Genomic DNA, 24144 nt, shown 5'->3' with positions numbered 1-24144 from the left:
GACAGTGGCATGGCAGAATTCCCTTGCTTTAGCTCACTCAGGGTCCTAGGCAGCACCTTCCATTCAACAGCAAAAGAAGCCAGAAAAAGTTTGGCATTTATAAGTCCTTCTTCCACGAGCCCATGATCAGTGCTGGAAATTGCTACCAAATGGCCCTCTTGACCATTGAGACCCTCTTTGTAAGTGAGGGTCACATTTTTGTAACGCAATACTAAGACTGGCTTTACAGACTTCACAAGTATTTCCTTTACCCAATGTTTTCTGCGCCCACACAACAGTTTGAAGAGGACAGATTTCTCACAAACTCAGTGGAAGCCAGTGTCAGTGTGACATTCTTCAATAGGCCCTCTGGTGCCCATGCTATCTCCCATCTATCCAGTGGGCTCTCCCTGGTGCTATCTCATTTTCCAGCCAGACTTGTGTACCTGGAAGCTACTTTGTTCCTGTTGCTTTGCCAGCCTCAACTCTTCTGGGCAAACCAGTCTGCCCAGCTCAGCAGGAGTTCTAACAAGACCTGCTCGCTTCCCATAAAAGCCATCAAAAACACATTTTAGCTTCAGCTGGACAGCCTCCAATAAAACAACCCCAAAACTGTTTGTGAAAGAACTCCAGCTGCAGACAGTCAAAACGCTGCATTCCAGCTCTGCTACACAGGGACACATCCCTTAGCACAGCAAAATCCATAGGCTATGTACATCTTGCTCCATCCACAATGCCAGCATGACACCAGCCTCAGCCTCATCCTTAGGAGTCAGAGCACAGACACACTGCCCTCAGCCTCAGCACACTTCATAGCTTGTGCACACTTTCATTCTGACAAATCTCAAAGTCCAGGCTAGAGATAAAAAGCTTTTAGCTATGCTTCAGCAACAAATCTTGAAATCATGGCAGAAGAACAATTTTTTCCTTCAAAGATTTGCATGAGTAATTAGGTTCATGGTAATTCTAGTGTCGCTGGTGATTTTGTTTTGTTTCCGCAGTCTATCACCTGACAAATCAAAAACATTTGCTTCATAAGACTCTGTCTGCAACTCTCATCACAGATGTGTGTTGTTCCCTCCAGATGAATTTCACAAAATAGGAAAGTTTCAGCAGAGGACCTCTCCAGGATCTCCACAGTTCCACAGAATTGGAAGATGGTAATTGCGGGCCTGTAAAGTGGGACATACCCATTGCTAGAATTTTTAGTAGTTAGACCAACACTGCACTTTTCAGAAAAATCCACCTCAGCTAAGAATTGAAAAACCCCTTTCCAGATTTATACTACGGAACCACCGACTAAGTCAGAAGGGCACTTCATACATCTGAGCAGGGGGTCAACACTTCTCCATTGCAAAATTTCCACCATTTCAAACTTCAGAGCTGGACCTCTTCATTCCTTATTTTAAACATTTACTACTCCTAGGACAAAGATGATTTCTAGAGACACTAGATGAAACAGCAGCTTGCAATCAGGCTTGCGGCCAATCCTTAGATATTTCTTTGTGACAAAAGAAACTCTTGTACCTAAAATAACCTTGTACCTAAAACAAATTAATCTATAATGAATGGCAGCCGTAATGAGAGAAATCTAATTAATCTCAAAAAGTGTTTACTCTCCTTATTTTAAATAACAATTCTCTATGCTGAACCTGTGAGTAAACCAATCATATCATAATACCATTTAATTAAACCTCTCTTTAGTCTATTAATTCGGTAAAGCAAAATTTTGCTCTGTGTGCTTTCGTAACTGCATAGTACTTGAAAGAATATTAACACATAAGCCAATCATAAAATCTTGTATTGGACTGACCTTGTTAATTTACAGTTACATATAAAAACTGAAAAGTAGATATAAGGAAAAAAAACCCAAAACTAGGATTCTTTATTTTAAAACAACTCAGAAAAACCCTCTTTCAGAATTTACCTCATAAAGACCAAAAAAGTGGACACAAAGATGAATACAGAGGTTAAGACAAGATCCAAATTAATTAAAACGCATAGATTTTATATTATATGACCAAAACATGAAGGATAATAATTTACATATATGACTCTTTAGACTTAACTTTTAAAATCCAGTCTCTGTAGCTGCTCTATTACTATTTGAAAAATTTCTGAAATGTGATCTCACTAGAGACAGATGCATACTGGTCCACGACTTGCATCTCAGCATCATTAAGCAGTGAAGTTGCTGGTTTTTGAAAGAAAAGTTACTTTTCACACCGACCTTTTGTGGGAAATTATGTGATCAGATCAGGTTGTTTATCCAGTCATTTCTTCCCACAGGATGAAAAAAACCTGAAAATGGAGACTGCAAGAGCTCCTTGAATAATTGCTTCCAATACTTGACTGTTCTTGCAGAGAAAAACACAACTTGAGTCAGAACCTCTACTGATTCATCTTATATCTCATCTTCCAATCACACACCTGCTCATTTGTGAAGAAACTGGCTCCATCTTATAGAGGATCTCCTCACAGGCATTAGAAAGTTCCCACTATGACCCACCCAAAGTTTTCTCTTGTCCAGGCTAAGCAAGCCCAGGTCTCTCAGCATCTCTTCATGTCACTTTGTTGGCTCTATGCTAACAAAGACGTTTATCAACATCCCTCTTATATCAGAATTCTACCACAGCATTATGCATAGTTCAAGAAATATGAAGTAAAGAGGGACAGTCACTTTGCTTCATCCACTGGCTTGCTCCTATTCACTCAGGCTAGCATGCTACTAGCCTTCATCATGGTGAGGAGTATTGCTAGCCACATTTAGTCCACTTCCCCTAGGACTGTTTAAGCCCCTTCTAGCAAAACTGTAGCCCAGCAAGTTGACCAGATCTAGGTCCATATCATTGCAGGGGGTTAGTTTGCTCCAGATGCAAGTCTTTAGGTCTGTTCTCATTAGGTTTTGTAAGCTTGTTGTCAGTCCATTTCTCCAGCCTGTTCAAGTCCCTCAGAACGGCAGCTTTGTACGCACCCTCCCCTCCCTTGGCTGTTATTCCAAGCTTGATAAGGGGCATTTCCTCTCCTTCAGCTCTTGGTTACTAATAACTATGCTAAACAGGAAGGGTTTCAGAACATATCCTTGGAGGAATCACACTTGTAACGAGATTCCAGGAAGAGTATGAATCACTAACACTACCCTTTGAGGTCAATGACTCTGAAAGGTTTTTGCAGATCTACTAGTCCACCCATCTGGGCTACAACATTCCAAACACAGCTGATGCCACAGCACAACATCCTGAAAGCTAAAGTCTACACAGATGAGACCTACTGCTCTCTTTCCATTAAGAGATCTAGTAGTTTTAACACAGAAAGCAAACAGGTTTGTCAAGCAGGATTTACCTAGGATAAATGCACACTGACTACCCACTAATCATTGCTCTCAGGCTTCCTCCATGTTTGGTCCCGGAGGCACACCTCTTTTCTTCCTGCCTCACCCCCAACACTTCATCACACTGTCCCTTTGAGAATAGCTCCAAAATTTCAGGACCCTGCAAAGCAAGTTCCTCACCACAGAGATACTCAACAATAAACACTATCTACATCCCATCCATTAAAATGTAGGAAGGGAGAAGGAGCAGGAGAATCAGAACTTTTATGAAGTAAGTTGCTAAGATGATTGACAACGGGTTGGCTGAAATACCAAACAAAAAGTGCAGTTTCGTACTTCTGCAGTAGGTAAAGATTTAGATGACCCACATTCACTTTACAGACATTTCTTCACACACACATATACAAAAGAGCATAACTATTTGATTTACCCCAAAGGCAAGTATATATAGTATAATTGTGAGAGGGAATTTTGAGGCTGGGATCTAGGAATCCTACCTGCCAAAGCTGGGATGCTGACTTTGTTCCACTCCCACGGCTGATCATACTCATCTGCAGGCCTGTCATCATCCTGTGGCAATTTGCTTTCTCGTAAACGGCGACTCACCACACTTTCAGAATCGGATTCCACACCACTGCCTTCTGGTTCATAGGGTGTGTCATAGAGCTGCATGTTTTTCTGATGGGACTTCATGCCTTCCTGCTGTTGAAACTCTGTTGGCAAGGAGGAAAGTTGCATCAGAATCACTACTAACCACGTCTTATCATTACAGTCTATAATTTTAGAGCATTCAACTTCCACCCATTTCTTAATAGCCACATAATTATAGAGATGACAAGCTTGTACAAGACTTCTAAATTCTACCTCTACATTGGTAACTGGCTGGAAGCAAAAGTTTGCTCCAGTTAACCACCACAGCTTCATGCCTCCACCAACATTTCTCAGCTTATGCAGAGCCAGATTGCAGGAAGCACACAATACCTGTCAGCTGCTAAAAAGCACCTTCACAAGCAACTCTACATAAATTCCCAACAACACTGAAATTTGTGTATAGTTAGCTCTTCAGGAAGATATGGTTCCGAAGTGAAATTTGAAGACACAAAGAACAGAAAAAAAAATCCCACAGTACTATTGTATATGCTGATTAAAAAAAGTTGTCTGCCTTTACACCTACAGAATATCAGCAAAAAATGAACTAGAGTAAGAACACTAAAAAAAAAGCATTAGAGTTTATCTCACATCAAAGCAGTCGTAACAGCAGCTCTCAGCTGCCCAAAAAGCAGTCAGAACCAAACCTTTTTGGGCAGAATCAGAAGAAGCAGTAAGGAGGAACAGGCACAAGAGGCAGCTCAAGAGATCCAAGTGATACATTGTGGGTACCTTCTTCCCCTCGTATGAGGGGCAGCCCCAGGACAGGTTACCAGGTAGGTCATGGGAAGTGTCTTCATTCTTTTGAGTTTACAGAGCCTTGGTTAGGCAAAGCTCTGTAAACTCCATCTACTGATACAAAACTGGGTGGTGTGAATGACAGACCAGGTGGCTGTGCTACCATTCAAATGGACCCAGGGAGGCTGGAAAATGGCAGACTAACAGGCTAGAAAGCTGCTCACTGAGAAGGACTTTGGGGTCCTGTAAGGCAGCAAGTTAAACACAAGCCAGCAATCCACCCTTACAGGAATGAGGGACAACCCAACTTGGGGTGCATCAGGAGTGCTGAATGCAGTTCAAGAGATGTGATTCTTCCCCTCTACTCAGCACTGGAGAGGCCACATCTGGACTGCCGGGTCCAGTTCTCATCTGCCCAGCACAAGAAAAACACAGAATACTGCAGGAAGTTTCAGCAAAAGGCCATGAAGCTCAATAATGGGACTGAAGCACTTTTCATATGAGGAGAGACTGAAAGAGTTGAGACTGGCTAGCTGGGAGAAAACAAGTTTTAGTGGGGACATTATCAATGCATATAAATACCTGATGGAAGACAGAGAACACAGAGAAAGACTTTTATTGACAGTGCCCAGTGACAGGCCAAGATATAACAGGCACAAGTCAAAAAATATGCAATTCCACCTGAACACAAGGAAGCACATTTTGACTGTGATAATGGTCAAACAAAGAAATAGGTTGCCTGGAGGGGCTGTGAAGTATCCATCTTTGGAGATATTCAAGATCTGACTGGACATAGTTATGGGCAGTCTATACTAGCTGAATCTGCTTGACCAGGATTTTTTTATTATGTAATATCAAGAGGTCCCTTCCAACTTCAGATGTTGTGTGATTATACTGATCACTGCAACAACAAAATAAGAACACCAATAATATAGCTAATTGCAAAGTCATGAAAAGACTCAGAGAGAGAACTTTTTAAGCTACAAATGAAGCAAAGATCTAGAGCAGTTCAACAAATGTCATAAATCAAGTAATATATCAACAATAATATTATAATCAAGTAACTTCTCCAAACCCCTTCAAAGCACAGTGAAAAGTCTGCAAAATGACAGTGCCCTTATTCCTTGAAAAAAAAATTATTTCATTTATGCATTAAAAATACGGTAATTTTGAAGAAATATACACCAAAATTGATGCTACAAGCAAGACACATCCTCTTCATTTCTAGTTATGAACAATCACATCAAGAAAAAATGCTGCATTGAGAAAAAAAACTGTAATGGAAAGAATACACTGCTCTCTTGAATACTTTGGTTCAGAAAGAGAAACATTTTGGTTTTTTCTGAAGTCAGAAAAGTGGCATGTATCTTTTTGTCTTTCGCACTGTGGACCCAGTCAATGCTACACCAAGAAATGTGCATTTCTGAGGAACAGAAGCTGAATCAGTTGGAAGTGCCAAACACAAATTTGTGTGCCAAATACAGCTATGCAATTGGCTCTTTGTGTGTGTGAGCATATTTCAATACAAGAACTCTTGCCTGACATTTTTCTTTTACCCAGAAAACCAAAGCATCAGGCCATACAGAAAAGATTACCAGTAAATAGAAGGTGGTTCATGTTCAGGAAGCATAATTAGAAAAATTATGAATATTTGATTCTAAAACAGAAAAGCTTTTCTAGGAAAAGCTACAACCTAGATGGAGGGAAGTGCAGGGCCAGGAACTGGACTTAATAATGATCCTTGTGGATCCCTTCCAACTCACCATAGCCTGTGATTCTGTGATATATGAAAACAAATGCACACACACTTCTACACACATCTCCAATCTCTTTTGTAAAGCTTTGTATAAATATGCTTGGAAATTCACCTTTGAGAGTATTTGTAAATAAAAGTAATTTTACTTTTATTAATTTTACTTAATTTTACTAAAAGCTAAATCAGAAAAAGTCCCTTTCAATGAACGACAGCACAGCTGAATCTGTACCATAAGCAGTGTTAGCATTATACACACAGATAGCTCAGTGCAAACTTGATATTCAAGAATCGAATAAGAGAAGACAACAGCACATTTGTGATGAAGCCTTTCTCATGGTAATTTTATAGCCTCTAAAAGTGACAGCTCTAAGGGCTAAACTCCTTGGAAAGATTAGGAAATAAAAAACTTTGTTAATTTAACTTTTTGTTTAGAAATTCACTTTTATGAACTATATCATTGGAATTCTTATTGCTGATTAAAAGTACATTTGTATACAATTCAGCATTAAGTTACTAGCTATCAGAAGAGGTAACAATTGAAGTTTTGAAAGCACTAATTTTGCTAGCAGTCTGGAAGACTCCCACAGATGATTCTTGTTCTCACAGATCAGCAGTTATTACAGAATCAGGCTCCAGAAGTTTGGGCTCCTGCATAAAACCAAGAACTTGACTAGGAGAGGTACCAAAACTGAAACAACACTATGAGATACAAGACTCAACTTGACATTGTTCTTCCCACTTGGTGAACAATTCTGATACTCACACACAGAACAGAGCTCCACAGGACATGAAGCCACATCAGCTACACCAAACACCTTAATAGCCCTAAAAAACTGAACAGGATTACACATAATTGCACTATATTTCTGAAAATAGTTTGAAGAGAATTAGGGGATATATCATTAAGGGAAGAGAACAGCTATGAAGCCAACGAAGTAGTGTTTTCAACATTTCTTTACTTGCTTACCAAACCAAACAGGTCAACTTCTACAGCTTGCCTTCCAAAAGGTCACAACAGACTAAAAAACAACCATTCTATAATGGCCAGATGCCAATAGATATTTCCTTCATCTCAAACTCAAGCATGCAGTAACAAGAGGTCAAACAATGTAGTTGCACCATTAAAAAAAGTTCTGATAATGTAAAAGCCCATTTTCCCAAATGAAGCATATCTGTAAATGTCACCAGGCAGTAATAAACTCAATGCCATTTACAGCCCATTTTTAACATATCTTTTGATGAAACACTAGACAAGCAAAATGCAGGAGTCTTACTGCCACAATCATGTAAGGAATGTTAGTTACAGAGATGTTCCCTGAAGTTAAGGGCTTGCAAGAGTTTTTGTTCTCCTGTGTGGTGAAAGACAATGAACAATGACTCTGTGCAGGTTGGGGTTCCTGCATCATAGTAACAGCACGTCTTGCTTGTCTACATCTAATATGCAGGAAGAGTCTAAACCTGCAGGAGACAAAATCCCTGCCTTATATCAATTGCCTGATTTTTTTCAACCCCTGTTATTCTATTGGGAAAACTTTTAAACAAATTGCATGCAACCAATCACAGCATCAGTGGTAAGACAAACATAGGTGGTTCTTTATCAGTCTGACAGCCATCTGTAATTTATGCATGCTCCACTGAAAACTGGGGAAAACTATAGTGGAATTGGATATAGTTACATTAACTTACAGATTGATCAACAGAGGCACAATAAAGCTGTTTTTACTTGCCAGCATGTCAGATTTCAAAGTGCACAGGCCCACACATATCAGGTGCAAAAGTGATAAACCAGACCCATCTCCATCTCAGCTACTTTCAAGACTAGTGCCAAATTAAAATGACAGTCCTACCAGTTCCTCAGCTGCTTTCTCTAGCCAAAAGCCCTGTCCTAGTGAGACAAATCTGACTATGAAGGTCTCATGCTGGAAACAGTACAAAGATGCAAGGTCAACTTTTGAAAAACTACCACTAAAATTGACTTTCAAGAAAAGTACAAGGGTTATCAAAGCCCTTTGTATCTGACAAGCCTAAGAGCAATACTCAGGACAGAGAACAGAATTCTATTGAAGGGATTTTACAGAGGACATTTAGCTGCACTCAACTCCATTCAGCAGTACAGAACTCAGAGTTTAGCTGGCCACATTCCTGAATAAATCTTCATCCTATTTCAGAAAGCATGAAACAAAATACTTGGAAATACTCCTAACTCCAACAAGCAGCTGTGGCTAGAAACCCTTTAATATAAGTATAATGATTTTCAAGGTCATTTTGGCATGCAGTTAAATTTGTTCAAATACATAGTTATTTGCAGGAAGCCCAGTAGATTTTTCATTCATCTATTTAACGCCCATTAACATGTAAACACTATGCTAGAATAAGATTGTACAGAGGACAGCTGTCAAGCTGTCAGCTTGAAGAATTTCTGTCCTCCTACCTCTGGATTCAGACTACAGATGGCTCCTTTTTTTCTGCTCTCTTTCCAGAAGTCAGCATTTAAACAACTTCAATCCCACTGACCTGGATTTAGTTTCCCACTAACCAAATAAAAACACAACCTGCTATTGACTACAAGCAAAATTGTAACCAGCCTGCAGCGAACAACATATACTGTGCTGCTATTCTCACTGAATACTCAAATCTACCAGATAATTCCAGTGACAAGGATCTCAACACTGAAGCGACTTTATCTGGAACTAACAAAACTTTTCAAGGCACACAGACAGACCAAAGATTTATCATCAGAAAGATACAGGTATTTAATTAAAGCAAGCAAGCAAGCAAGCAACTATAGCCTTAACAGAGTCAACTTCTTGCATCTTTTCCTCCTATATATACAAAATTCCCCATAGAGAGAGGGAGTGTTTCTGCAATGACAGAACAGGCTAACCTGTCTTTAAGTAGGATAGTCAAAGCAGAATTATGAACAGCAGAACTTGTGGAATGTGGATTCAAACACTTTATATTCAAAAGCCCTAAAAGGGCAGTCCACAAAGTGTTTGGAGAACTTGCTATGAGTACACTGGCTTTTTGTGGATAAGTCTGGGAAAAATAAAATAGCATATTAAAAAAAAAAAAAAAGTACGTGAGAACATAATTCAGGAACAAGGCCTGTTTGAGGACAACAGCCAATTTCCTTTCTTGTATTCTAACCTACCACTGAAAACCAGAAATTACCAGTGGAAGCAGAAAGAAATTTGAAAATGCTCAGGTTCACATTGAGAGGTATTGCTGAGCATCTGATGCATTTCCCCCCCGACATTATCCTGACAGCGTGGCAATCTCTAGCAGGTAAGGTCACATCAGGGCCAGATCTGATCACAGACAACAAAGACCCATCTGCAGGAGTGCTTGCTATCAAGGCGTAAGTTTTTCTGAAATGCTCAAACCTCTGCTTTACACATGTTCTGCTCTTGAGGCCTCTAATGGAAAATCACTGAACTGGCAAGTAATCCCATTGAAGAGCAGTGAGCTGTTTGGTCCAGGTGTATGGGCAGGCAGCAATCAACCAGTAACTTGCCAGTTTGCCACAGGCATAAGACAGATTAATGCAAAGATCACCCTGATACAAACATTTGCTTCCATTGAATTAATTCCCAGATAAACAGGTCAAAATACTCAGCCAATTGCTTAGTTATCCAAGCCTCACCATTACTGCTTCTTTTCAAATCCATTTTGGAAAGACAATATGAAAATATTTTAGGACTTGTGATGCAGAATTCTTGTTTTATTACTACAAAGCCTATTCATTAGAGAAGCTAAGTTTTACCTCTGTTCAAAATTTTACCCTCCGGTCACCAGAAATCAAACTGCTTTTCCCTCTGCTTCCAGATCCAGCTGGATGCCTCCAACTGCTGGGATACAAGGGAGCACCAATTATATTCCAGTGGCAGGGAGAGCTGTTTTGCTTTGAGACTGCAGCAACTGCCACCCAATGGTAATTATTCTAGATTTTGCTACAGGAAAAGCTGGATATGAGAAGATCTTCCTTCCCTCATCTTTTCTTCCAAACAGAAGCCAAATGACTCAGAAGTGAGCCACTTTCCAGAAACGAACAGACGTTTGTTCCCCTGTTCCTTGTGAAGGCTTGGCATAACCACATGATGTGAAAACCAACATCTTCACATTGCCTGCATCACGCCGGAAATACTACTAAAGTCCAAGTATGACTCATTACCCCAGGAAAAAGCATTCAAAGCAACATTACATTCCAGCAATCCTGATAAAGAAAAGTTGTTAGGCCAGTCAGAGCAGGGGCAGGCAGGGAGAAGACCGTTCATGATAAGTATCAATAAATCAGCAAAAAACCCCCATTAATATTTTCCACAGAAGGTATGTACTGAATTAAAACAAGTAACCACTACCCTGCCCAAGAAGACAGGAAGTACACATTTGTCTTTGTGGGTGGGAAGGGTGAGGAAGAGGAGGGGTGGGTATTGGTGGAGTCAAAGGATGCTGATTAAAAAAACAAAACACATGGGAAGAACACCTAAATCTGGTGGCCTGGAAGGACAGCCTACTGTTTCTAAAGGACATGAAAATTATCTTTGGAGATGTATTTCTCTTTCGGCAGAGGCAAAGAAATAAAAAAATTAACTTTCTCCAGTTCCCTGAAGGCAGAAATTTATTCTATAAAGCCTTCCACCTCAACACCGTATTCTCTGATAAATAAGCAGTGTTTAACTGTCAGTTTTAAATTCTTGATTTCTGCAGACTTTGCCTCTTTGGAGGTGCTTTGATGCTGCTGACCTACTTACTCCTTGCACATTTTTCAGTAAGACAGAAGAGGAGCAGGGATGCCCTTTTTATTTAGATAAGGGGACAAAGAATCCAAAAAACTCTGCAACTCTGTACATTTACTGCTGCTTGACCAAGAGCCAACTCCAGATGCTGCTACAGCCAGTTACATCACATTCCTGGTTTGTTTGTAGGTTTTCTTGACCTGCCTGGAGTACTGATCTTTGGGATTCAAGAATCATTGTTTCATGGCCTAAACAGAGCAATCCAAGTGGCAACAGTGCAAACCAAAAAATTCATGATCCCCTTTCCATACTCTGAAACTTCTAAGCTGTGTAAAATACCATTCATTTCTTGAGGTAAGAGGGAACAGAAGCCCTCTGGGAAACAGAACGCTGTGCTGGAATTTCCACGTACGCCAGTTAGTACAAGAGTTCTCATCAGCCCAGGACACGAACTACAGTGTCCCAAAATATTTGTTTTAAGATTAGCACAAACAGAATAAATTCTCCTTGAAAGCCATCCTAACACCAACATCTAAATGAGTATTTTAAACAAGCTAAAGCTGTCCCATGTCAGGACAGAGAAGTTTATAGTGAATATGACTGTTTCCTGAAGTTAGATCAGTCCTGCTGCTCATGACTGCTACTGATGCCCCCCTATGCCCTTGCCAGTGCTCTTCACAAACAAAAAATCTCACCTTCACAGGAATTACCTTGAGAGAGGGCAGGAGTGGAAGAAGAAACCATTCATAATTTAAATGCTCTTCAAGACTCACACAGAAGGAAGATATTTTCTTGCATCATGTCTGCCTGTGAGAGTCTCCGTTTGCTGAAAGCTTAGTCAAAAGAATCAAATTATCAAATGAGATCAAAATTATTTTTAATGAGTATAAATATATATATTTATATATTCAGGATGATGTTGCAAGGAATAACCAGATGAGAGCAAAAGGGAGTTTATATGACCAAGACAAAATAGAGAACTGTTTCCTGAGAGCTGCAGGTTTAATTCTATGAGATTATGCAGAAAGGAGTTCTCTTTTCTACATGTTACTGGCTTTGAGCACAGCCTCCTAGGGATGTGGGAGAGGGCAGAGAAGGATAAGTAGATAGAGGCCTCCCTCCAGACTTCTTCCCTTTGATACAAGTAGTGGGAAGAAGTTCCCTACAGGTACAACTTACATGGTACAGTAAGGCAGTAGATTTTTGTAGCCAGAAGAAATGCCATATCTGATTTAACAAACTCAGATGAGATGTATTTTCAGCCAGATGAGACATGTTATCTTCTTTTAGGCACCTGCTAGCATTTGCCATAGAAGCAAGGAGAAGAACTGCTTCTTAGTAATTCCTACAACAGATTTATTCCATAGACCTGGTGGCCACATCATCAAGAGGAACACAGAAATGTGAATCGTGCATTGTTTTCATCCAGCCTGTGAATGACTGCATCACCATGATTAAAAAACAATCAACCAACCAACCAAAAAAAACCCCAAAACCCACAACTGCCAGCTGAAAACATAGCCTGAAACTTTCCTGGTGACTAATGTCCATTATTTTATCTTTATTAGTAATTTTTAAAAAGAAAAATGCTAAGAAAACAAAGAGAAGTCAAAGCTTTGGAAGCAATATCTGATGCATTCGTAAGAGCTCTTTCCCCAACCAGCATTCCAGGAAGAGCAGGCACTATCAGTACTGTTTCCTCCTTTGGCAGGACTTAAAAAGCCACACAGCACCTGCATGCTAAACCATCTGGTTTTTCTCCTGTTCACTGCAAGGAACAGCCACAGTGATTATTTGCCACAGTGACCATTTGCAATTTTCCAACTGGCAAACTGCAAGCAGCAGAGATCAGCCACTGTGGTTATTTGCAATTTTCCCCACTTTTACACGCTTTCCCCAAGGGAAGTATTGTCCTAGTTGGAATCTTTCTGTTCTGCCATTCAAACTGAGTTACGGGGATAATCTAGCAACTGTATTCAGCACCTAATGAAGATGAATCACCACCTCTTGGACATACAAGCTTCCAAATATAACTCCGACTGTGTAACTCCAATGTAAATTTAAAATCTAGCACAGTTCTGCACATGCATGCCATAAGGATCATTAATGTAGACATAAAAAATGGTTTGCATTTGCTGTTCAGCCCTGGAGAAAAAATGGTTTACTTTAGAATTCTACCTTCCCATGATTAGATGAAGAAAGCTGCTCGGTTGTCATTACACGCAACCATTGATTTTACTTATCACAATCCAATGCCTTGCATGCATTAAATGACAGCTGACAGCACAGAAAAAGTGACAGGGATATGAACACTGAAATTACTGGGAAAATTCATCCTCTTTGGCCTATGATCTCTTTACTCATTATGTCAAGTAGGTCAGCAAGGGATTGATGGAAGGAGAAACTTGTGTCAAGCATTTGGAAGTTTCAAATACTCTGTGCTGAGCTGTGCAGCTGCTAATATTCAGTACCTTGCCTGTATTTCCAGATGTATCTGTAATTATTATACTACTCAGGTAAACCCTGATTGGATGTCCATTCCTAGTTAGAAGCCCACCTGCAGAGTAATCTGTCATTTACACAGTGTTGGGTTTTCCCCTTGGACAAGACTTATACAACAGTACAGAACATGCAGCAGTGTTTGCACGTATACAGTCTATCACATCATCACTCAAGAGTATTTGTGCTTACACTGATACATAACAGCAAATAAATCTGGTTAGCATTCAGTACAGAATCGTTAAGAACAGGTGCTTTAAGAAAGCAAATGACAGTCATGTGCAAACATCATAAATCAGTACTTTTTTCACTTCTTGCAATGGAAGTATCACAAATCTGGAAGAGCAATATTTAATATTTTCCAATTAGGTCAAGTGAGAAAAAGTCAGGTTATAAAAATTCATTGCAATCCTGATCCTGATGCAACTGAGTCAACACTTTCTGGTAAATTTTCCAGAATTTACACTCTTACTTTTCAATATGCATCTCTAAACCACCCAACAGTGAACATGGAAACATTTACCATGCACAAAACCACACCCATGGAGACAATTGTGGAAGGCTTTATTTTTTGCTGGGTTTTTTTTGTTATTTGTTTTAAGAGACAGATACAAAAAGATCTTTTAAGAATAGTTAAGAGCGGCTGTCTTTTGTTATGTTCTATTATTCTACCATGATGCCAGGATCTCAGTGATGGTGCATGTCACAGCCAAAGGAAAGAGCTATAGTATGTCCTACTCTACAAAAATATAATGCAAAATCAAGAGTATATATGAAAGACATCACCTTTTTTTAAACTTCATCTCACTCTTCCCTTTCTTTTTCAACTGAGGCAGCAGCACAGACACCTTCACAGCAATCTCAGGCTGCATTAGAGCCATAACTGCTGCTGCAGGACTTGCTTAGAAAAAGCTCATGCTTTTCTGTCTTGCAGCCCATCCCAGACAAGTGCAACTGTTGTTCAACTGTACAAAGGACAAGAATCAGAACAGCAGAAAACCCACTACTTCATCAGTGAATTTTCAAATTATCCACAGAAAATGAATGCAGAAAGCAAGCTGAGTTCCTTCGGGCAAACCTAATTTCCCCCAGGTTTACCTGTGTTGATCTTAATTGTTAGTGTAACCTGCTATAGCATCAGTTTTGCATGCTTACATCCTGCTTCATAAAACCAAGATGTATGTGGACTCTCCCAAGACACCTACACATGAAACTGAACAATGAATAGCCTTGCTCAAGCCCAGATGAAGACTGAGTATTTCCATCTTCTATTTGTACATTGGTATTATTCAACAAATTTAATCACAGTAGCACAACACAGTCCGTCACAAGCAGAAACACACTGAAGGTGTCCTAGGTCTTTACCTGAGTAGGGATAACAAAGATTAATGGACATATTAGCACACCAACACATACCAAAACCAGATGAAGCTTACCTGACCTCAGCCAGAAGGAACAGGCTGCTCCTGCAGACAACTGCCTCTAATAATTTTAGCAGCCAGAATGATAACGAACAGCTGGATTTGCATAGATTTTTGAGCTCCTCCAAAGGAGCATTTTCAACCAGAGTTCTTCATAGCCAGAAATCAGAGAAAGAGAGAAGCTGTACGTTTTTGCGACCCAACATAAAATGCAAAGAGCACAAAAACTGTGTTTCTCACCACTTCTCACTGAAGTTTTAAGTTTGTTTTATGACACTGCTGTGAAGCCACATTAAACTGTTGGTAAACTGATGTGGCAAGATGTACAGTCTCTGTGGCAAAAGCAGACACAAAACTAACTGGCTGAATCTTCAAGTGTAATTTACTTCTAAGGATATGAAAGCACTCCTCTGTTTTGGGCCTCCTAACTGAAAAAAGCATACTAGCTACTACATTACAGCTGATGTCAGAAACAGACCTATTTACTGAAGGTTTCACTCAAATTTTTGTCACTTGGGATTTCCAGAGTCTGGAAGCAAAAACAGCAGGCAAAAATTTTATTCATTTACTAGCAAGCTAAGCACAATAAAGATGACAACATATGAGGGCTGAAAGGGTATCTTGTTCTTTCAAAGAACTATTCTGTTTACCTCATGCTTAACTAATACTTCCTGTACCAGCTTTTTTGAGCCTACTTAACTCTTCTGTACAGCACAGATAAAAAACCCAAAGTGATTTGAGTAAGTGAGAGTATAATATGAAAGAGGATGATTGGGAAAGTTCTTCTGAGAAAAAAATCTCACTAGTTTGTGGGGGGAGGGGGGGGGGGAAGGACCCCCAAGCAGGACCTTTGAGTTGAGCACAGCTAGCTAGGGAAAGGGTAGAAATTCCTTCTGGCTTGATAGCATGCGTAAAGTCCAGTAGTTGCCTTTAAAAAACAATAAATCAGGGCTAGAAATATCTATTCCCAGGTTCATCATCCTGACACTAGCTTGTTTATTAACGTGCTGCTCTTAAACATTTTCACATTTCCTTTGGCTAAAAGCCTCTTTGCAAAAGAATAAAAGAGAAAAGGAAAACAAAGCATAATTGAAGATACATACAAGAGTGACAAGGGATTTTTGTATCACTTTTTGTCCCAAGTGCATGTCTCATTTTTTCTTTTAATATCGCCATTACATCTCCATATAACAAAGACCTGTAAAACTCATCAGCAACAGTCTACATCTCCCATACACTGCTGATTATTCAGGTAACGAATTCTCCACATTCTGCTTTTGAGCCATGTTGCAAGAAGCAATAGAGCTGGCACCAGCTTGAGAAGATTGAGAGCTGATATGCTGGCAAGACGTACCTCTGATGTCCCCCTATCTAATAAAATAACACTCCTCCCAGTCAGACCAAAAATGAGTTTACAGTGCTCCTTTGCTGTGGGCACAATGGCATCAGTCACCCAATCTTCCATCATAACCTCCACCTGGAAAGCAAGCACAATTCCTGCCAACAGAGTCCAGAAGTGCACGTACAGGCTGAGTGCAGTCTGGAAACCCATCTGTTCAGCCTCTGCTCCATCCCCCCCACAAACTGATAGTGAACAGCTGTCAGGAGTCAGACTTCCTTGCTTCAACAGCATGCTTTCAGCATGGAGTCTGCCCTTCTAGGGTTACCTCCACAAAACCAGAGTATTTGTGCATGAGCCCCTGCTCAAGCTACATCTCAGCAGACTGTGTCCTTGTGCCTCACAGTCACCTGTCTGGTCTTCCCAGAGATAAAGTTTAAAAGGATCAGTATTGGGAACATACTGTCATGGTATGAAGCTGGAAATCAACTGAGACTAAACAAACACGGGTTCCAGCAATCAAGTCTGGGATATGCTGACTCTCACAGCCACTTCTCACTTTCACAAATCAGTTGCAGGATCATAAAATAAGCTAGGTTAAACAAAATCTCAGGAAGTGGAAGCAATCTTGTTCAATGTACAACTCAAAGCAGGTTCTAGCTACAGAGTCAGACAAGGTTACTCACATTCTGGTTTCTCAGTCCAGTCCTGAAAAATTCTGAAGACAGAGACTACAAAATCTCACTAGGCAACCTTCTCCACAATCTGACTGTCCTCATAGTGAGATTTTTTTTTTCCCCCCTCTGTATTCAATGAACCTGTTATTTCAGTTTGTGTTCACTGTCTCTAAGCCTTTCCAGGCATGGAAAGAACAGATGGAACACTGATTAAATCGGAAGGAATCACAGTCTACAGAGGTCTGATTACAAGGGAAAATGCAGAACAATTTCATTTTTTATTTACTTTATCCAATTTAAGGGTTTATACAACTCACACCAATCTCTACAGGGCAGGCAGAGGATCCCTTCATGTCCATATACTTTCTCATTCAGGCATGTTCTACCTAAGAGAATCCTTTGTACCAAGATGAAATAGATGACCAGAGAAGTGAGACACCTTCAAATTAAACATACGTGGTACTAGAGGGTAAGAGTTGGGGAGAGGAGGGTAGAGGGGAGATGGGAGGGAGATGTAAAGGATTTGACCAGGTCAGCAGGACACAAAATGAAAAAACACTAGCTCTTTCACCTTTGTAACCAAAAGAATACCAATATTCCAATTGACTGAATTGTTTTCACTTTAGGGTCACAGTTCTCTTTTTCATATTTCCAAGACTCAGCTGCTGGAGTGCTACAATTAAAGATCCTCTTCGACCACAGAGACCTCAGTGCTACTCAAACTGCTGCCAGAAGCATTGCTGTCTTGAAAGGACAGGCAATTCACATCCTATATTAAAAGTATCATTGTTCTTAAGAAGAACAGTCCAAAATCGTGAAACTTATCTGGGAATGAGAAGGATGGAGTAGAAGGAAGCCCTGTGGTAACTGGCAGGTGAAAACAGACACAGAAGCAAAGCAGCATATTAAGAAACACAAATCTAACTCCCTATGCCACAGGCAACACTGCATGCAAAGCACAGGTGGGCATGAAGGAAAAAGCACCTGCATACATTACACACGTTGCTTATATTAGGAAAGCAGATAGGTTTTGTCAAACTAACCATCTTCATTGAAAGTGTCTCAAAACGACTGCTTTTTTGCCAACACCAGTCTTCCAGATTGCAGGCAAAGGTTAAATAGCATCTTGACCTCATTGGTTTCTTTTTCCCAAACATCCATTCCTTCACTTTGCTTTTTATGCAAGTACACGTTCATCAGACAGTGAGCAAGGAAATTGAATGAATGAAGTTACAGTCCTTCAACATGCATCCTCAGATAGTTTACTATAATTCTGATGTACATTTCCAAAGTTCTGGACATCTTGTTTCCATTATTTTGGGCATAAACTTTTGTCTTAATGAGAACAAGAGTCAAGAAACTGTGAAAAACTCAATTTTTATTCAGGCTTGTGATTCAAGTTTCACATTTAGTCCATTTCCAAACTATATCAAATCAAAAGCACAAGGTGAAGGTGTAGAAACACAAACAAAACCAACATTAAATTAAACTTGTAATATTAAACATTAGAGAGACCACCTTAAATCTTTCTAGGGAGGAAACATCTTTAAACATAAAGAAATTGTAATAATTTTATGCACAGCTGGTTTCCAGCCCAGTGATGCACCCAGCTGCAGCAACCACTGCACACCACAGTCTCTCATTGCATGAGAAACTAGGTTCTCCCCTTTCTGGCTTTATCTTCTCACAGTCACTGATGGGGTACAAGTGCTCATGAAGACAGGAAGAGAAGTACTGATGATCCTGGCAACTGGACATCCTTCTAAACTGGTAGGGTTTCACAGCACGCTGCTTTGCTCAGAGAACGCAAGGACTTGTGTTGAAGCAGGTCCAGCACTATTTCAAACATCACTCAATTCATGCACTTTAGACCTAATGCCAAGGAAGACGTTCTCTTCTGTAATTGTTCTTAGACAATTTCTTTCCCTTAAATCATTGCCCAATGGAATGTCTGTCCAAATTCCAAATTAAGTAAGAAACAATTTGAAATAGATGCTGAAGCCCAGGAGGTTTCTAATTAAAATTGCATCTAGCATACTTTAAAGAAGAAGCACAGCTGTTCAGAGCATATGTCCTCACTTCTCACAAGCTGCAGGGAGTTTTGCACTACAGGATGGCAGCAGGTGACAGTAACCCTAGCACTATGCTCCAAATGATGGGAATGCTCAGAACACATCGGACATCCCTCCTTTGTCACTTCTAGGAAGAGCTCCCCAAGATTTCCAGTGCTGCTCCAAAGGAAACTCCCAACACCAAATAAAACTATCTTCTTATCAATCACAAACTTACTTTGGTGTGCTGCTGATCTTCAAATCCTACCCAGTGGCTCTCCACATTGCAAATGTTGAGATGAGAGCACATGCGCATTAAATTTCAAGAGTGAAGTGTTACCTTGCACTTTTCTAGACTTTTAAAGGTAAAAATAAAAATCTTAATTTTTTTACTAGAATGACCATCATGTGGTCTATTCACATCATCTGGAAACCGGATGATAATAGTGCTAATGAAGAATTCACAATGGATTGATTCTCATTTGGGGCTCATTTCCAGTCATGGCTAGCCTATTGTTAGACCCTCAAAGAGAATTAGACTTGAAACACATAAATGTAGGAACACAAGAAGGAGCTTAAAGCTTTTTGAAAATTATGCCAGCTGTTGAGCTTAGTGGACAAATACACTGCTTCTCCTGTGTTCACTACAGCTGTCTGCCATGCTCACGTACAGACAGACAGCAAATCTTACACAGAGCCACTACAGTGCTTAGAGATCTGGTTAGCTTGCTAGGCTTAGTGATTTTCAATAAGCCAAAAATATTCTTCCTAAACTTCCCATCTGCACGTGCTAATCCAGGCATCATAATCAAAGCCTTTATCAAAGTAGTTATCATTGCTTTTCTTATATTATTTGCAGTTGCAAACCCAGTGCCAACAAGCAACATGCCAGAGGCCACCTGGTAAAGAATTTTACAAGATCTGACTCACCACCAATGTGCTCTAGTGACTATTCAGATGAAGTTACATGTCTGAACAAAAAGACAGCCTTTCTAGTTACAAGGGAAACTGACACCCAAGACCTTTTGAAGTAGGTCCAGGTTCATGGGAATGCTGTTTTCTCCATACTCCCAGCATTTCTGTGATAGCTTGCATGAAGACTGAGCTACTTCTCCCAGCATGTCCATGGGAAGCTCCCAGTTAAGGCAGGTGCACTGTTTTTGCTAGGCTGCCTGTCATGCATTAGAGATTCCATTGTGATGCAGCTATGGACTCTTACCTCAGTCCCTAGAAAGAAGTAGTGAAGTGCAAGAAGGCATTTACTCTTCTAGCACTGTCTGCACCTATAGAGGAGTCTCAGCTTTCTGCATCCTCAGAGAAAGAAGCCCAGCACAAAATCTCTAAGTATGAGCTAGTTAGACTTGTTCACTGCTGTTCTATGGTACAGCCAGGATGATGCATATGGAGACAGGATGATAAATACAAAGAAGAAGAAAAGAAGAGGATGCTAATATTGTGAGCCTATGAACAAATCTGTGATTTTTCTTTTGGAATTCTCTCTAATAACCCCTCGTTTAATTTTAAAAGAGCTCCTGTTGACAAAATGCTCACATGCATTAAAGCCCCGCTAGATGAGAATCCTGCCCTTCCTCATCACACACTTCCCTTAGTTTGTGCTCACTTTTGCTAATATGTAATTGCTCAGGTTGATGAAAGCATTGAACAACACAGGCAAGAAAACAAGTATCTCTGTACCATGATTCTAATGCTCTAGAGAATCCCTAGGAAAAGCTCTAGGGATTCTCCAGGTCTTCAGTCCAGTACACGGATCCTTCTGCTACATCACTCACCTAACCCTGGAGCAAGCATACAAGCTTATCTTTTCAGTTTGAAACTTGAATTCAGATTTCCATTTACGGCCAGAAGCCTTTTCATGACTTAGATTTTCCAATGTTCAAGGAGTAGTGGCAGCATGCTTTTGTGTCAATTTCAGACTCACCAAATGCACAGTGAGCACTTTCCCTAATCTCATGGGTTGGCACATCCCACCTACAAGATCTAACATGTCCAGTTCCCAGGACAATTGTGTGACTAGACTCTTGTGAGAAATACATCAATAACAAATTGAATTCTTTCCTCCTGTAACACCTACTTTGACTGTCCAAAAGGAGATCTTTTATGCCCTGAGGAACCTCTCAAGTTACCCAGATCAGAACAGAGGCATATGGATAAAACATACACTGTGTGTATGTTTTATCCATAGTGTATGTTTTATCCATAGTGCTATGGCAGCCTTTTTAAGTCTGCACATAACATAGCATTTGCTCCATGAGGAATACCACATGGTATGTTACATCTCAAGGAAATCAACTGTTTGCAGTAATGCTATCCATTTAAATCTTCTGAATTCTGAGACACAAGAAGAGTGTTTTCTCCCTGGCTACCACATTGAGGCAGATGTATGAACTAGAGGCCAGAACTTCATAAAGAGGCTGATGTCTCTGGCACAGTCCTAGGTCGTATCTATAAAAGCAAAGGAAAAACGTGATGTACATCAAGACTACCAGGGCATAGACCTGAGGCATTCCTAGATCTCTAAGTAATCAGGGCACTGATGCACCACATGCTTATCTCGCCTTTCAAATCACTGCTCTAATTCAAGGGCTTAATTTCTCCTTCCCTGACCATTCTACAGAACAGAAGATACAATTCCTGATCCAGAAAAAAGAGAAGTGATTTTGCCAACACACTTTTCTCAGGGTAGGCCTCATATCCCAATGATGCTTTCTACTTCCTCTCTCACCAAACACCCCTGCCCCTTACCCAGCCATTTTTCATTATGTTTCAAATTATTTTGAGACTTTAAATGACCTTAATTTTATGGTGGTTTGAGTAAGCTGAATTATATATTATAGTATGTATCATGCTAGGTGCTTCATACTCAAGAGATCATAAGTTGTGCTGATGAGGGTAACTTTAGAAGTTACACAGGGCATAAAATATCTCCTTTTGGAAGCAAGATACTCTCTTCAAATCCAAGCGCCAAGTAGGACAACAGATGCAGTTTATTATATTATCTCAATCTCTAAAGGCAGTATTCCTTATCATACCTTAAAATGACACAATGTTTGTGCAACAATTTGCCTATCAGCATATCTCCATTTGAATGATGATCCAAAATTGGATCCTTCTCCAAAGGCAAGTTTTAGATGCACTCCATGATGCAGCACACAGAAGGCTGTGGTATAGGCAGCCTTGATCTGGCATTTGATGGCAAATGTTTCATGCAATCTGAGGACTAGTGTTAATTCTTTCTGAAAGGCAGAGATGCCTGGAAGAGTTATGTCAACATGCACAGCTGTCAGGAGAAAGAGGAAAGGCATGGCTGTAAGGCTGTAGCTGGAACAGGGCCTTCTGACTTTTAGGGGATTTTAAGGTGAAAAAAATGCACACATTTTCCCCAACCATTGCCATAGTCATATCCATGAACTAAGGAAACCTCTCTTCTCTCAGGTAAGGGATTACCACAGAAAACAAACAGACCCTTCTTCAGGATTTGACATTCAGTGCAGGCTGATGAGAGTAAATACTCAAGTGGAAATAACTTCTCGTCTCCTAGCATTCCCTGAGAGAAATGGATGACAGAGAGGCCTGGATATTATGATCACCAGCACTCTGACCTGACAGTATCTCAGCCATTCACTTTTTGAATGTTCAAATGCAGCATCTCCAGCCACTGCTTCTCTGCAGAGCTCTCTCTCAAGCATGAAGAACATACTACACCTGGTCCAAGCAGTGATGCTTGGCTACAGCCTAGGTAAAGCAGCACAGGCTTGTTTCTGTGACAGACCACATGCCACTGCAGCAGCTACAAACTGATGCCAGGGGAGAAGTAAAGTCCACCTACTACTCAGGATCCTTAGAAATCAGCTATCTCTATTTGCTGTCACTGCATGCTTGATAGCAGCCAGTCCAGAATCTTCAGCCAATTCCATGCATAGTCCAGGATACTTCACATCATATACCACAGAGAACTTCCTATATACTCATGTAGTTACTCTGGGACATGAAATCTCCAGAGAGGTTGTGGTCAAGGCAAAGATGCAACAACTGTTGCTGTGGCTTTGCATGCACACCCAGCCAAGCTGAGATTCCCACCACACAGCACTTCAGGAACTGGATTGCCAGGGATTCTCTCTGAACCTCTGGCATGGATTTCCTGAAGACAAAGACAGACACTTAGGAATGGCAATACCACAGCAGATGTGTTCAGCTGACAAAAGATGATAGCTTCTTATCAACATGCATTTATCATGTTGTCAACACATTCTACTTTGGCCTCAGGTCAAATCTTTCCTTGAGAAGTCCTTCTAAACCTTGTCATAAAGGTTGCCCTTTTTTCCAGTCATCACAACCACAAATCTGCAGATTTTTGGGGAGCACTATCAGCAGAAGAAACTTCAAGCCTGACAGAACCCAATTCTAACCACAGACAGCATGGGAACAGATAAAATTATTTATTTCAATAATTAATTGAAGTAAATCAACTCAGGGACTGCCTATTCTTTTAAATTAAACATCAGCTCAGAACAAACTGCCTGACAACTGCAAGACCACAGAACTTTTAGGAAGAAAGGATAAACTCTGAATTAAAATACTACTTACTTCAGACATCATACATTTCTATTCAGATATAAGCTTACTTTCTCATCTTGAAATCACAAGGTCTTATTTCATATGGACACCTGCTTTTGTCTAATCCTCTACTAACTCAAGGAACACATAGCATGCACAGAAGTTTTAGGGTCATATTTCAACGACCCTTACACTGGGTCCCCAGAGTTCAAGAGTTAAGGTACACCAGTAAACATGGAATAACTAATAAAAAGCTGTTTTATTTTCTATCTCTCCTACAGTGCATTCCGCTGGATTATGCAAATTTGTGCTCTCTAGGATTAAGCCACTTTAAATGCAATCAGAAGGATTTAATCAGATTAGTCAGGCTAAACGGATAGCCATCTGATGGCAT

General features: G+C 40.2%; 1 protein-coding gene across 2 annotated transcripts in view; it reads right to left on the bottom strand.

Annotated features, from left to right (window-relative positions):
- Window positions 1–24144, bottom strand: part of SHB (SH2 domain containing adaptor protein B) — a 61767-nt gene that overhangs the window by 21822 nt on the left and 15801 nt on the right. For both annotated transcript variants that reach the window (XR_011678842.1, XM_071424598.1), the window contains exon 3: window positions 3808–4023. Coding sequence is in view for 1 of the 2 variants with exons in the window: in XM_071424598.1 (XP_071280699.1) it covers window positions 3808–4023 (216 nt within the window). In the remaining variant the exon portion in view is untranslated. The remainder of the gene's footprint in view (window positions 1–3807; window positions 4024–24144) is intronic.

This window comes from Agelaius tricolor, unplaced genomic scaffold (genome assembly GCF_023055355.1).
Source record: "Agelaius tricolor isolate 1412-34295 unplaced genomic scaffold, bAgeTri1.0.p SCAF_4, whole genome shotgun sequence".
Lineage (NCBI taxonomy): Eukaryota > Metazoa > Chordata > Aves > Passeriformes > Icteridae > Agelaius > Agelaius tricolor.
This window is presented reverse-complemented; position numbering and strand designations above follow the sequence as displayed.